The sequence below is a fragment of the Martes martes genome, assembly GCF_963455335.1.
Source record: "Martes martes genome assembly, chromosome: 9".
Classification (NCBI taxonomy): Eukaryota; Metazoa; Chordata; class Mammalia; order Carnivora; family Mustelidae; genus Martes; species Martes martes.
In genome coordinates this window covers 132,952,645-132,966,659 of record NC_137896.1, presented here as the reverse complement: position 1 = coordinate 132,966,659, position 14,015 = coordinate 132,952,645, and the positions used below count along the sequence as shown (strand labels likewise).

The window sequence follows — 14,015 nt, the reverse complement described above, 5'->3', positions numbered from 1 at the left end:
TAGGCAGGCGGCGGAGCCCTCGGCGCGGCGGGCGGAGCGGCCGGGCCCGAGCTGCGCGGGGCTGCGCGCGCGGCCCCTGCTCCCGCCGCCGGGCCCCGCGGGCGGCCGACCCGCGCCCTGCGGCGGCTCCTGCGGCTCCTGCGGCGGCGGCCCGCGCCCCGGCGCTTCCCTTTGTCCGCGGGCCGGGCGAGCTGCGGGCGCGGCGGCGGCGGCGTCCGAGCGGCCGGTCGGAGCCCGCGCGGCGGCTGAGGCGGCGGCTCCCCCGCGGCCGGCCGCCCGCGACCGCGCGCCGAGGCGATGCCGGACCAGATCTCCGTGTCGGAATTCGTGGCCGAGACCCATGAGGACTACAAGGCGCCCACGGCCTCGAGCTTCACCACGCGCACGGCGCAGTGCCGGAACACCGTGGCGGCCATCGAGGAGGTGAGCGGCGCCGGGCGGGCGGGCTGGCGGCCCCGGCCTCAGGTGGCCCCGCGCCCTGCCCGCCGCCCGCCCCCGCGCCTACCCCCGGCGCCCGCAGCCCGGGAAAAGTTTCTTTTCCTCGAAATCTGACGCGGCCGGGTTCCCCCTGCCCGACACAGAAGCCCTTTGTTCCGTGAAGGTGGCTCCGAGGAGATGGCTGATGGCTACCTTGGGCCTTTTTAAGACCCCCCCATCCCCCGGGCTCTTTTCCCTCGCGGGGCCCGGGGCCGGGCGGCTCCCCGCGGCGCGGCCAACTTTCGCCGGGAAGGCGGGGTGGGCGGGGAGCGGGGACCCCCGGCGCGGCGGGGGTCGTAGGCTCGCCAACCCTCCCTGGGCGCCCATCTCCCACTTGTTCTGGAAGAGCCCCCGTCCGCAGCCTGCCCCGCGGCGCAGCCGTGTGCTCCGAGCCCCGCTGCAGCCCTCGCCGCCTCTGCCCCACGGTCGGGCCGGGGGGAGGACCCGGCTGTCCAGGAAAGGTGTGCACACCTTAGCCGGGAAGGCCTGAGCGCGTCCTCGCCGCGCCCGGGAGCCGAGTGCGGGGAGCTGTGTGCGGGGCCGGGGCTTCTGCTCCCAAGATCTTTGATAGCCGCCCCCAGGTGCGTGTGTCTCACCTGCTTGAACCCCTGGTCGCCTCCGTCCCCATCAGCCTGGAAAAGGCCTGATTTTAGTCAAGTGCTTTCAAGGTGCAAAGTCATCATGCCTAGTGCTAACTGGTAAGCCCTCCACATCCTGCGGAGAGAACACTTGGGAATGAACAAGCTTAGGTCCACAATCCCAGCAGCCTGCGATGAAGGGCCGAGTTTGTGAGCCAAGGGCCCCCGCTGGCTGTGTGGTGTGGGGCAGCTCCTCACCGGTCTGCCCTCATTTTCCTTACCTAGCAAACGGGACTAGTAATGCCTCCTTTCCTGGCTTATTAGGAAGGTTAGAGATGCCGTGTGTAAGGTGCTTTGCACTCTGCTTGGCTCATCATAGATAATCGGTTTCCCAGCCACATGTGTGCCCGTGTAGAATAGATGATTGAATTTCTCTTGGCCAGAATGTCAAGTTACAGTTTTAATATGGGGGTTTTGTAGGGATTTTAGAAGATGATGATTGGGCTAGAGTGAGTGAGGGAAGGTCACCACAGAGCTTTAAATTAAGTGATGCCATTAATTTTTCTTTTTTTCCCCTCTTGAACAAAGCAGCTGCTGTTAGGAATTGTTTGGGGGAAAATCCAGAATGTTTCCTTTAATGGGAATTTTTTTTTCTTTGTAGACATAAACAGTCAATAATAGGTGAAGTTATAAGTAATAGATTCAGCATTCTGAATGTTTTAAGTATACCTAGGCTATCATCTGGCCCTCCCTCCTTCCTTGTCGTCTTTTTTTGGTGTAAACCTTTTGTGGTGAGTTCTGTAATCCCACATCACTTAATTCTGCTTGTGTCAGCAAGGCATAAAAAGATGGCTTTGAAAGAAGCAGATGGGGATGACCCAAAGAAGTTTTTCCAGAAGTACCGGTTGAAAGGCAAGGGGAACATTTTCTCGATGTTTTGAAAATACACTATTAATAATGTCTGTGGAAGGATTGCAATCAAAAAAAGTAGCTGAGCATTTCCTCAGGCAAGGAAGCTTTGTACATGATGCCTTAGAGAAGGCTTGACTGTGTGTAAAGTTCTGTTTCTTTTCCCTGCTTCCCTGCTACAGTTTGTCACTTAAATATTCCACTGGCAGATGCTGGGAAGCTAGGCAAATGGGAATTGCTCTTAAAATGGGCATCCCCTTCCTCTGATTAATTTTAGTTTGCTGTGTGTAATTCCAAAGCTGTGCAGATTACCCGAGAGCTCAGTTACTGAGCAGATTAAAAAGAGACTGGATTTGGTCATTTGATTACATTGTAAGCTTGTTCCATGTTGTCGTCGAAGCACACGAATTGTTTAAACTCTCAAAAATGAAAAAAATTGAAGTCATTACAGGTCTGTCTTCACTTTAAGTAAAGCCACTATTCATACTATGATGATGAAATTTGTGAGTTTGGATTTATGAGATAACTCCATTTGAAAGGTGTTTACTCTCTCAGAAATCACTATGGATTCCTTTAAATAAGCTCTGTTCCCGGGTGTTCAGTGTTCGTTCCCATTACCAAAAGTTGTTCCGTATATGCTTTGATTAAGAAGTGATGCCCACATATTTTGGTTTTCAGCAACCATCTACTTTTCATACTGAAGTGAGACAGAGAGTGGGTATTGTGACTTGTTATTCATTTACCAGAAATAAAATAAATTTAAAATTCACAAGCTCTTGGCTCCATGTTTAAGTAGATGAGTCATGAAATTAGCAAATTAATTTTAAACTGATAAAGCTTTGTGAACATATTATTTCCCATATAGGTTGTGTCTGATAAAAATCACTGTACAGCTGCAGTGTGCTTTTTTGATACGCATACCTGTGACTGGACTGTTAGTAGTTACTGGGTCCCTGTTTTATACTGTAAATGTCACATTTGTTGCATCTATTTCTCATCCCGGCTTTATTCATGAGGAAATTGAGACTCAGGATAATCTGCTCCAGGTTCTAGAGCCTAGTAAATTGAAGAGCTGGAATTGAACTTGGCTTTGTGCTGTTTTCAGAAGTGTTGCTGTTTCCCGTTACTTTCTTTTTTAAGATTATTTTTAAGTAACTTCTACACCCGAGGTGGGGTTGAGTTTACGACCCTGAGATCGGGAGTCGCGTTCTCCACTGACTGAGCCAGCCGGGTGCTCCTGTGTTTTATTACTTCTAATAATGCTGAATTCTCAAAAAAAAAAAAAAAAGCTGTTTTCTCTGAATTCCTCATTTTTAGATAGACGTGAGTTCAAGTTCAGACTCTACTACTTGCCAGTTGTCTGAACTTGGGTGAGATACCTAACGTTTTCTCACTCGCCCCAGCACTAAATGCTGGATGACAGTACTTCTCTACTTCAGAGAGTTGTGGGGAGGGTTTACTGAGATAATCCACAGCACCATACCCGACAGACGACTGGTTTAGTAAATGCTAACTGCTTAACAGATTATATTATAGTTAATCCATGGAAACTGGTGAGGGCTTTTGCACCAACATGGGATTCTCATGGGAGTTAGGTAGGAAGAGTTGGGGAAATGGATTAATGGTTGAATGAGTTAAGTGAATGGAAAAACTATGTCTGTTAACCCATGCTATTTTTTTTTTTAACCAGTTTGTTGTCTTGGCAGGAGGTCAGCATACAGCTATGTTTTAAAATATTCGCCTGGTGATCACTTTCTCTGGGTGAAGTAATTATTGTGCACATTTTTAGCAAAGTCTACTGCTACCACTAGATGGAATCTGCCCTGTGTTTTTGGAAATAATGGAAAAAAATAAGTAGTTGTGGCATAACTCTGAAAAGTGAGCTTTCCCCCCTTTTTTAGGGGGGGTGTTATTTCTGTCTCAGTTTCTTCGAGTCTCCAGGCACTTTAAAATGTTCTCAAAATAGGAAAAACTCGTGTACGTACTTGGAATATTCGTGTTTATAAAACCCTCCTGTAGTGCACCATCCATTCTGTTTTGCTTATTTGGCTTTGTTAGATACGTAGTTTTAAAAATAAATTTGATGTTGACTCGTAAGTATTAAAATTTAATCTACTTCCTTCCGGGGCCATAATTCTCTACTGTGTTGTCTCTTGGTTACCTTGGAAATCTCATTGCTGTCACAAGCACAGGGTTCTGACTGCAGGGGTAAAATGAGCATCTGGGCTGCCCAGATTCCCAGGGGCCTTGCTGTCCTTGGGGCCAAATGCCCCTCCCAGCAGTTAGAGTGGGAACCTGGCCCATGTGTTTTTCAGGCAAGAATGTGGTTCTGAATCTTAGCTGTTCATGAAGAGGGCTCTTCCAAATCCCAGCCTACCAGATCTTGGGTCTTTTGTCAGGGGGACATCATCTTTTTTTTGCCCATGGGTTTGAGTTTTTGGAAATGAGGCTGTGTGGTCAAATAGGGCCACCTTATTTATGCTGTGTTCTGAAATCTGGACTTAACGTGTTTGGAAATTTTTGAGTCATTTAAGGAGGAAATGATCTTCTGTTATGTAATTCCCCCCCCTTCCCACAATTCAGTTTCCCTGTTTCTTGTGATTAACGGTGGAAATATTAATGGTGCTCCTGGTAGGTTGCAGGCTCTGTCATGCAGTTCTCATTGAATCTTGTTGCACGCTGGGTGATGGGAACGGAGTAGCAAGCGGAGTAAGTTCTGTCTTTGAAAGAACCTGCAACTGAAGACAGTGAGGCAGATGTCTTAGAAACAAATCCATGCAGTAAACCAAGTCAGTGTGAGGGCTTTGGCTATAAGATTGTCCAGCACTGTGGACGCCCGGGGATGGCATTGGTCAAGTGTGCTTGGGGCTGTGGTTAGGAGGGCTTTGTATAGTATGTGATTGAGTCGTGAGGTGAAGGTGGTCGTCTGTGGGTTACCACATGCTTTAGTCACTGAAGTCTCAAAACGGTCTGTGTCTGCCTCCCTGCCTTAGGTAAATATTAATCCACTCCTGAGATGGTGGCCAACTAGGCCTCTGATGGGATTTTCCTGGTGTGCAATTTATAGAGCGCTGCTCAGGCCAAGAATTCGGAGGGATCCGTAATTCTTCTCTTGGGCTCCACATTTCTAGACACTGCTGCTTTTCTTCATGGAGCGTATACATCGTAGGCCTGTACTCTCTACCATGGTAGTCAAAGTTCTGTTTCTCCACTGGACTAACCGAAATTCAAGCGCTCGGTAGTATCGGTGTGTACGGACAGTGTAGATTTAGAACATGTTCATCTTTGCGGAAAGTTCTGTCGGACAATGCTGTTTCGGACCCTTGCAACTCAAGGCGGGGCCCACTGACCAGCAGCATTGGCATCACCTGCCAGCTTGTTAGCACTGCAGAATCTCAGATTCCACCTAGACCTGGAGCTGACTACGTTTGACTAACATCCCCAGCTGTATTACATGCATGTTAAAGTTTGAGAGGCACTGTTCTTCTAAGAGTGTGACTCCGGGTGCACATTGGAATCACTTGGGGCTAGGGTTGGGGGGGGGATTTTGTAGAACACAGATGTCTGACTTACTGGTTTGGGTGGGGCCTGGAGCACTGGCATTTTTTAAAGCCCTTTCTGCAAATGGGGTTGGTAATCTCTGCAGTAAACAGATAATCACGTAGTATAACTGACATTACGGTATCAGTGATAAGTGATAAGAAAAGTTGAGTGGAATTCAGGCCTAGAAAGGGACTTGGAAGATTGGGAGACGGATCAGGAAAGGTCTCTCTGAAGAGGTGACATTAGAGCAGAGCCTGGAATGCAGTGAGGAAGCCAGCCAGGGAAGAGTTCGGGTGGAAGAACAGCATGTGCAGTGGCCGGAAGATGGGAGCGGGCTGGGGCATTTCAGGACAGGAAGAAGGCGGTGGGCGAGGAGGGAAGGACGAGGGTGGGCAGGGTCAGGTCACACAGGCCTCCATGGTCTTGGGAGGGAACTGGACCTTGTTCTACTGGGATGGGAAGCTAGCAGAGGGTTTGAGTAGGAATAACATGATCTGATTGACATTTTACAAATGTCACGGTGATTGTTCTAGGGAGAACAGACTGGAGAGGAGAGGGGGAGACTAGTGGGGCTGGGAGTCTGGTGCAGTCATCCAGGCCAGAGGGTCCTGGCCTAGAGAGGAGCGGTCTGGTGGAGATAGTGGTTTGCTGGGGAGGGGTGAGCAGAACAGACAGCCGTCGAACCCGGTTCACCCAAGCGACCTGGAGAACGGACCCCTGGTGTCTCTGGTGAAGCAGAAGCTCTCTGCCGCTGCTCTGTGTCAGCATCGAGGCCGGCTGTGTGCTGCCAGCCTTGCCTGTTCAAGAACTTCTCTTAGGACCAGTCCTGATTATTTCTTTGTTTCATGGCAGACTGGGGTCAGGGAATATTAAAGCAGAGGGACGTAGACCTGGGCTGGAGGGCCGTGCTCGCTTCTCTCTGTGGTTTCTAGGCCGAGGATGGCCGGTGACACTTTCTTGGCTGTGTCAGATGCCTGAGATCCTGTCCCTGATCCAGCTCCCCAAACGCTCCTCTTTCCCTACTAAAAAGAGGTGCTGAGTTCACCTAGTCACTATCCTGCAATAGGAACTTGCCTCCTTCGCTTACACTTGATTGTGTCCTATGGCCTTGATGCTGTTGCCGGGTCCCTTCCGGGTGCTTTTGTACCATTATCGTTTTATCACGTGCATAATGTTGTAGAATAAATGGGCCATTAACCGGAGCTGGAGTATTCCAGCTGGATTTTTATTTGTATTTGTATTGTTGAGTTTATTGATTCGTAAATGTATGTTGGGCCCCTACCAATCCGTTGTCTCTGCCGGGGGCCAGCGTTGTACAAGTGGACTAGGCTAGCTCTGTCCCCATAAGCCACTTATATTCTCATCTTTTAGGTGCAGTTGTAGCTTTTCCTCTTAGCCTTTATTGTGCCATGGACCCCTCTGATACTCTGAGGAAAGTCGTGGGCCTTTCTTCAGAAAGATGTCTTAATGCATCAAATACAATACAGAGGGATTCAAAGGGAACCAAATATACTGAAATACAGTTAGCAAAATCTTTGAAAAATCTGTCATAACAAGATATACTTCTTTTTTTTTTTAAAGATATACTTCTTTACTAAAACATTAAATATCAAGATTTGGTAGTGGGTCTAATAATAAATCCTTTAATTTTGAAATACCAATGAGTGTAAGCACTGTACGATATTTCAAACTCCGAAGTTATATTAATATATCTTTTATTGGAGTCACAGATGCTGCTAATAGAACCATGGCATGTTGCTTGCATTTGTAATTGAAGAAAATGCCAAATTTCAGTTAGGGACGAGTGAAATGCAGATGTCATTCTTTTTTTCCAATCCAGGTTTATGGACCCCTTGAATTCAGACAAAGAATTCAAGGCTTGGTGGTAGGATTCTTTCAGTTGTTTTTGGACTGAGTGATTGACTCTGGAACAATGCTCTTTAAGCAGGCTTCCCACTCATTACCCCGTCGTTGGGCTGAGTGGGTTCCCTGAGTCCAGCTGAGAAGTGTTCTGCCCGAAGCCAGCATTAAGATGATCCCAGAGCAAAGGTGTTGGGAGAAACGGGGGTGCTGGGTGAAGCCGCCAGCTGTGGTTTGGCAGCCATGGTGGACCCGCCCGTTTTCAGGGTTGGGGCTTGGGAGTTTCTCATCCGGTCCCATAGGTTCGTTCACGCACTTGGCCGTGCCTCCGAGTTCAGCAAGAGTGTGAAGGCACCTGTGAGGCCTGTACTCGGGCCCCAGAGCTGGGCTGCCGCTCTGCAAGCCAGTTCCTCCGTTTTGACCTTCCCTGTTTCACGAGCACGTAACACACACTCCTTGACTCTGTAGGGCAAGCTTGTTTGTGAAGCAGTAGGATGTTTTCAGGGAGCTGCTGCCCAGGTTTGAAGGGAGACCTCCCAACTGCTGTTCTTGGTGAGATGACGTGTTGGAAGTGACGCTCTCGCAGGCGCCTGTCTGGGATGTCCGCAGCACGGCTGAAGTGTTCTCGTCCGTCATTTTTTTCCTCTCGCCTTTCTAGCATTGTTGGGGTGCTTACTGCATGCCCGACAGGCTTTAAGATCTCTCCCTGTACTGTTACCCTGTTTAATTATTACAAAACCCTACGTGGTTCAGAGGACCTAAGCCACTTTACCGAGATCGCAGAGCTAGGAGAAGTGGAGGCAGGATTCCAGCTGAAGCATCCTGACAGGAGAGCCTGCTCCTAGCAGCCAGCTTCCTCTGTTTCCCCTGGGCCGGGAGAGGCCCTCTGGGCTGATGCCGTGTGGCCAGCAGCACCCCTCTTGCTGTTAGTGATAGTGAGTAGCTTCTGTTGTATTTCTCGAGTTGGTGCTTCTGGGAGATCTGTACTGCCCTTCTGCTTCCTCTCTGTCCTTGCTGCTGTAGAAATGGCTTCTCTTCCCTCGCTTCACCGCTCTGCCGATGTGCCCAGCCCTGCCGAGCCAAGTGGCCCAGGGCACTGCTCACACCCTGGCAGGAGGCCTGCCCTACTAACGGTATTATTAATGATGTCATCTTTCCACTCGATCCCAAAGATGGTTTTGCCAGTGTGATTTTATACACAGATGCTGTCCATAAAATCAGGTGGCCGATGCAGACAGCTCCCTCTAATGATGGATGTCCTTGTCTTTTAGGATTCTAGCAAGGTGATCAGGATTTAGAGGCCTCTTTCATGAGCTTCCCACAAGAAATCACATTCTTATTTTACATATATATATATTTTTAAAACTGCAACAGTGGCTGACATTTCTTTGAGTCGAGGCTTAATTGTGTTTTAAGGACTGTGCTGTGTTTTAAATTGATTGAATCCTTTCAGTGATCCTTGAGGTAGGTCCCGTTGTCTCTGTCTCATGGTCGAGGAAGTCAGGGTGCAGACAGGTCACCTGGCTGCAGCTCCCCATCCCACACCGCTCGTTGACGGCACCCCCAGCCACACGCTGACATCAGCCGGGCCGTCCTGGCTCTCACGCCTCTCGGTCCTTGCGTGCATCACCTGATGTCTCTGTTCCTCTTAAGGTCTCTCTGGGGGTCTCTCTAGCGCAGGCTGATCACCGGAGACCTTCTGTGGGCCGGCCCCCGTTGTTGCTGACTTAGAGGACGTGTGATTGTCCAGACAGGACCACCAGACACTGGGCCCCGGGGAGGTGCTGGGCGTCAGAGGTGTTTATTAAGTGACCTTAACTGCCTTGAAGTGAGTTAAAAGGAGAGATCTGGCTTCCTCAGCGCTGAGGGACTGAGAACTCTGTCGCGGCTCTGTGTAAAGGATGCCACAGCCAGGTAGGCAGGGATCAGAGCTGTCCGGATTTCCCTCTTTGTCAGCAAATCTGTGCTTTGAGAGAAGGCCTCTGGAGGGTGAATCACAGATGCAGCGTGTCCAGGCAGACTCGGGCTGAGGCTCTGTTCCCTGTTGCCAGTCAGGGGACTTGGGGGGAGATTCAGAGAGGAATAGGGGAATCTCAGTCCTCGTGCTGTATTGATTCTGCCGATAGCCCTGACCTGTTGCTAACCAGCTCGTGGACCCCGGGCCCATGTTTTCTGGTCTAGCTTCAGTGGCCTCATTTGCGGAACGGAGAGCAGGATGAGCTGAGCTGGGGGGCTTCTCCAGCTCTTAACATTCTGTGTGTCCAGCCGCCCGCAACACAGCTCACCTGCCTCTTGCCACTCTTTTCTGATCACCTGCTCTACTCTCGTTCCCTTAGCTGTTCACGCTCATACTTTTCAAGAGGTTGGAGGTGAAAATAAGCTTCACCTCTTCCATTCCCCTTCAGAGAGTCCCTTTCCCAGAAGACCACTGGCGTCAACAGTGTAGTTGGTTCTTGAGCTGCGATGTCATCGGGTGCAGTTGTAGTTCAAGTTTGGGGCAAGTGGGGCAGTATTGTTTGTTCCCACCTCTCCCTGGAGCAGCAGCTCTTGTGGTCTTTGCTGCGTGTCTTAGTCTCTTGATTCTGTCCCTGTCTTGCTTTGCTTTGCTGGTGAAAAGCAGGTTGTGTAAATGGTATCACAGGCTTTTGTGCTCATTAAATGATTTGGACTATTGAACTTGAGGTAAATACTGGTCTTTTTTTTTTTTTTTTTTAAAGATTTTATTTATTTGACAGGTAGAGATCACAAGCAGGCAGAGAGGCAGGCAGAGACAGAGAGGAGGAAGCAGGCTCCCTGCTGAGCCTGATGCGGGGCTCGATCCCAGGACTCTGGGATCATGACCTGAGCTGAAGGCAGAGGCTTTAACCCACTGAGCCACCCAGGCGCCCAATACTGGTCTTTTGATACCCGCGTTCTCATAGCTTTCCCCTAGGTTTTGAGACGCCTGTATTTTCCTCCCCGGAAGCTGCGCTCTGTGTTATGAAGCCCCGTGGATTTGTTAATATGGTAGAGTGGAGAAAGAACACTTGTCAAGGAGTTAGAAGAGGTGATTCTGGTTCTAATTTGGTCTCCACCTTGCTTTATGACCTTGGGCAAGGCACTGCCCTGAACATCTGGTCTCTAAATTGAGAGGTTGGGATTAGCTGATCTCTTGACTACTCTCTCCAGCCTGAAAATCCCACAGATCTTTGCATTACATATATTGGGTTTGAAAGGTTCTAGAATAAGTGGTGGCAATAAAAATCATCAAGAAATGGCTAATCTGTAGTCCTGAAAATAAAGTGTAGGTTCTGAATTATATTTTCAACTTGAGTTTTTTCTTAAAAGACCTTTCTGTGGCTTCCTGGAGTGTTTATTTGTTATTATTGTTGTTGTTGTTATAAATTGAGATACAATTCATGTATCATAAAATTCACCCTTTTAAACTAATTCATTGATTTTTTATTTTATTCACAAAGTTTTATGTCCTCCAGAACATTTTCATCACACCAAAAAAACCTCTTATCATTAGCAGGTACTCTCAATTCCCCTTTCTGTCAGCCCCTGACAACCCCTGATTTATTTTCTGTCTCTATGGTTTGCCTATTCTAGACATTTCATGTAATGGGATTCATCCATTTTTGTGTTTTCTACACATCCTTGTCAGTGCTTGTTATTGATATATATGTGTGCGTGTGTGTGTGTGTGTGTGTGTGTATGTGTGTGTGTGTGTGTGTGTGTATATGTATGTGTGTGTGTGTGTGTGTATATATATATATATATATATAATTTTTTTTAAACAAGAGGGAAGGAGGAAGGGCACAGGGAGAGAGAGAATCTTAAGCAGGCTCCACGCCCAGCACCAGAACCCAATGCTGGGCTTGATCTCAATACCCTGAAATCATGACCTGAGCTGAAATCAAGAGTCGTTTGCTTAACCAGCTGAGCTGCTCAGGTGCCCCTGTTGTCTGTCTTTTGTTTTTGTTTGTTATTATGGCCATCCTAGTGGCTGTGAACTGGTATCTCATAGGCTTGATTTACATCTTCCTAATGGATGATTTATGGTCCTGAGCATTATCTCATGTGCCTGTGGCCATTTGTATATTTTCTTTAGAGAAATTCCACTTCAGATCCTTTGCCCATTTTTAAAATGGGTTATTTGTCTTTACTGTTGGATTGTGAGACTACTTCATATATTCTAGAAACTAGACTCTTAGCAAATATGTGATTTGCACGTATTTTGTCCGGTTTTGTGGATTTTCTTTTTACCCACTTGGTGGTATCCTTCGAAGCACAGAAGTTTTTAGTTTTGCTAAAGTCCAGAATATCTGTCTTTCATTTGTTCTTTTGGTATTATATCTAAGAAACTATCACCTAAATTACAGTCACAAAGATTTATACCTACATATTATTTAGAGAATTTTATAGTTTTAGCCTTTACATTGAAATCCTGGATCCATTTTGAGTTAGTTTTGTGTATGGTGTGAGGTAGGGATCCAACTTCATTCTTTTGCATGTGAATATCCAGTAGTCCCAACACCATTTGTTGAAAAGAGTTCTTTCTCCATTGAATTCTCTGGGTATCCTTTTTAAAAGTCACTTGTTCTTTGATATATGGGTTTATTTGTGGACCCTGAGTTCTATTCCATTGATCTTTCTGTCTGTCCTTATGCTAGTACCACACAGTCTTACAGTAATTTTTGAAATCAAGATGTGTGAGTCCTTAAACTTTGTTCTTTTCCCAAATTGTTTTGGCTATTCAGGGTCCCTTGCATTATTACGTGAATTTTAGGATAAACTTGTCAATTTCTGCCAAAAAGCCAGCTGGGATTTTGATGGATTTTGCATTTAAGCTGCGGATCAATTTTGGAAGTACAGACATCTTACCAACCCATTTTTAGCATTTTCTCATCTGTTACCTTGGGATGTTTTTCATTTATTTAAGCCTTTAATTTCTTTTCTTTTCTTTCTTTTTTTAAAAAAAGATTTTATTTATTTATTTGACAGAGATCACAAGTAGGTAGACAGGCAGGCAGAGAGAGAGGGAGGGAAGCAGGCTCCCTGCTGAGCAGAGAGCCCCATGCGGAGCTTGATCCCAGGACCCTGAGTTCATGACTTAAGCTGAAGGCAGAGCCTTTAACCCACTGAGCCACCCAGGCGCCCCAAGCCTTTAATTTCTTTTAATGATGTTTTGCAGTTTTCGTGTACAGGTCTTACACTTCTTTTGTTAGATTTATTCCTAAGTGTTTTATTTATTTGATGCTATTATAAATGGAATTGTTTTCTTAATTTCCTTTCTGGATTATGTATTAATGCATAGTTATATAATAAACTTTTATATATATTATATCCCGCAATCTCGACGAATCCGTTCATTACTTCTCATAGAGGTGTGTGCATGTGTGCGTGCGTGCGCTCCTTAGGATTGTCTATATTTAAGATAATGTCATTTGCTAATAGAGATAGTTTTATTTCTTCTTTAACAATCTGGGTGTCTTTCATGTCTTTGTATTGTGTAGTTGCTGGATCGCTTCCTAATCATCTTTAAATGCCCAGTGGGTTGTGCAGAATAGGGACTTGATTACTTTGTGGGATGACTGACTTTAGAATTAAGAAAACATTTTGTATGTACAGCCAAAATTCCTTCCGTTTAATTTGTTTTGCTCCTTCTCATCTGGGCTCCGAATATACTAAGGAAATTGGAAGACTGGTCTGCTTGGTCTCTGGTTGCAAAGTAAAGTTGGGCTGGTTAGTGGGTTTCTGGTATTTGCCTCATTCAGCCTGGATGTTCCGCAGCCACCTGGGAAGTTCAGGGCCCAGGAGACGGCCTTGTCTGTTTCTGTAGCAGCAAATTCTGAACAGCCCATTGTCTCTGCTGCTTAACGTGGCTTTTGGGTTGCTCCTTTCGAGAAGCATCATCTTGATTTGTTCACCGCAGAGACCACTTACTTTTTGACAGAAGGTAATTGTTGGGATTCCTGGTTTTCTTCTCACCTTGTGAATCTCTGTTTTGGCACATAGGAATGAGGTGTGGTTACTGCTGGAGGTGCTGGGCTGTCAGAACCTGTGGCTTTTCTTTGTCTTGGTTGTGGCTTGCCAGGTCGCCGGCTTTTGATTCAGAAGTGGTGCTGCTGGATCGCTTGCCAGCAGGAGTGGCCCACGGTAAAGGTCGTGAAGGAGACAGAACGGTCCTTCACCCTTTTCATCTTCCTCTTCCCTCCTCCACACTCCTGTCTCTGTCTCTTCCTTGGGGACCAAGTTGCTTATGCGGCAATTTAGGTGGTGTCTGAAGCTTAAAATTCTGTCCCTCTCTTTCTCCCCTGCTTTCTCTCCTACCTTCACTCCTTCCTTGTATTTCCAGGCCCTAGGGGCCGCCTTGTGTTTTCTTTTTAGAAGATGATATTCTAGCCAGAGGGGACTCAGGAGGGAAGCTTTAATTTGGGATTTCCGGCCGAGGCCTGCCTTCCTACATCTCTCCAGACCCACTGGTAAGCTGCTGCTTTGCTGATGACATTTGAAGTTGGCCTTCTTTCTTGCCATACTTCTTCCATTTTCCAGAACTGGGTTTATTGTTCTGTGTTTTAAAAAATGATTTATTATCTTCTGTGGCAATGTGGAAGGAACTTAATTTTTGAAGTGCACAGTTTTTTTCTTTATGGTCCCAGCAAA

General features: G+C 47.2%; 1 protein-coding gene across 4 annotated transcripts in view; it reads left to right on the top strand.

Annotated features, from left to right (window-relative positions):
• Positions 1–216: 216 nt before the first annotated feature.
• The window catches only part of ASAP2 (ArfGAP with SH3 domain, ankyrin repeat and PH domain 2), a 168,894-nt gene continuing 155,095 nt past the window's right edge, over positions 217–14,015 (top strand). For all 4 annotated transcript variants that reach the window (XM_080813411.1, XM_080813410.1, XM_080813409.1 and 1 more), the window contains exon 1: positions 217–423. In XM_080813411.1, the coding sequence (XP_080669537.1) occupies positions 298–423 (126 nt within the window). In that variant the 5' untranslated portion in view covers positions 217–297. The remainder of the gene's footprint in view (positions 424–14,015) is intronic.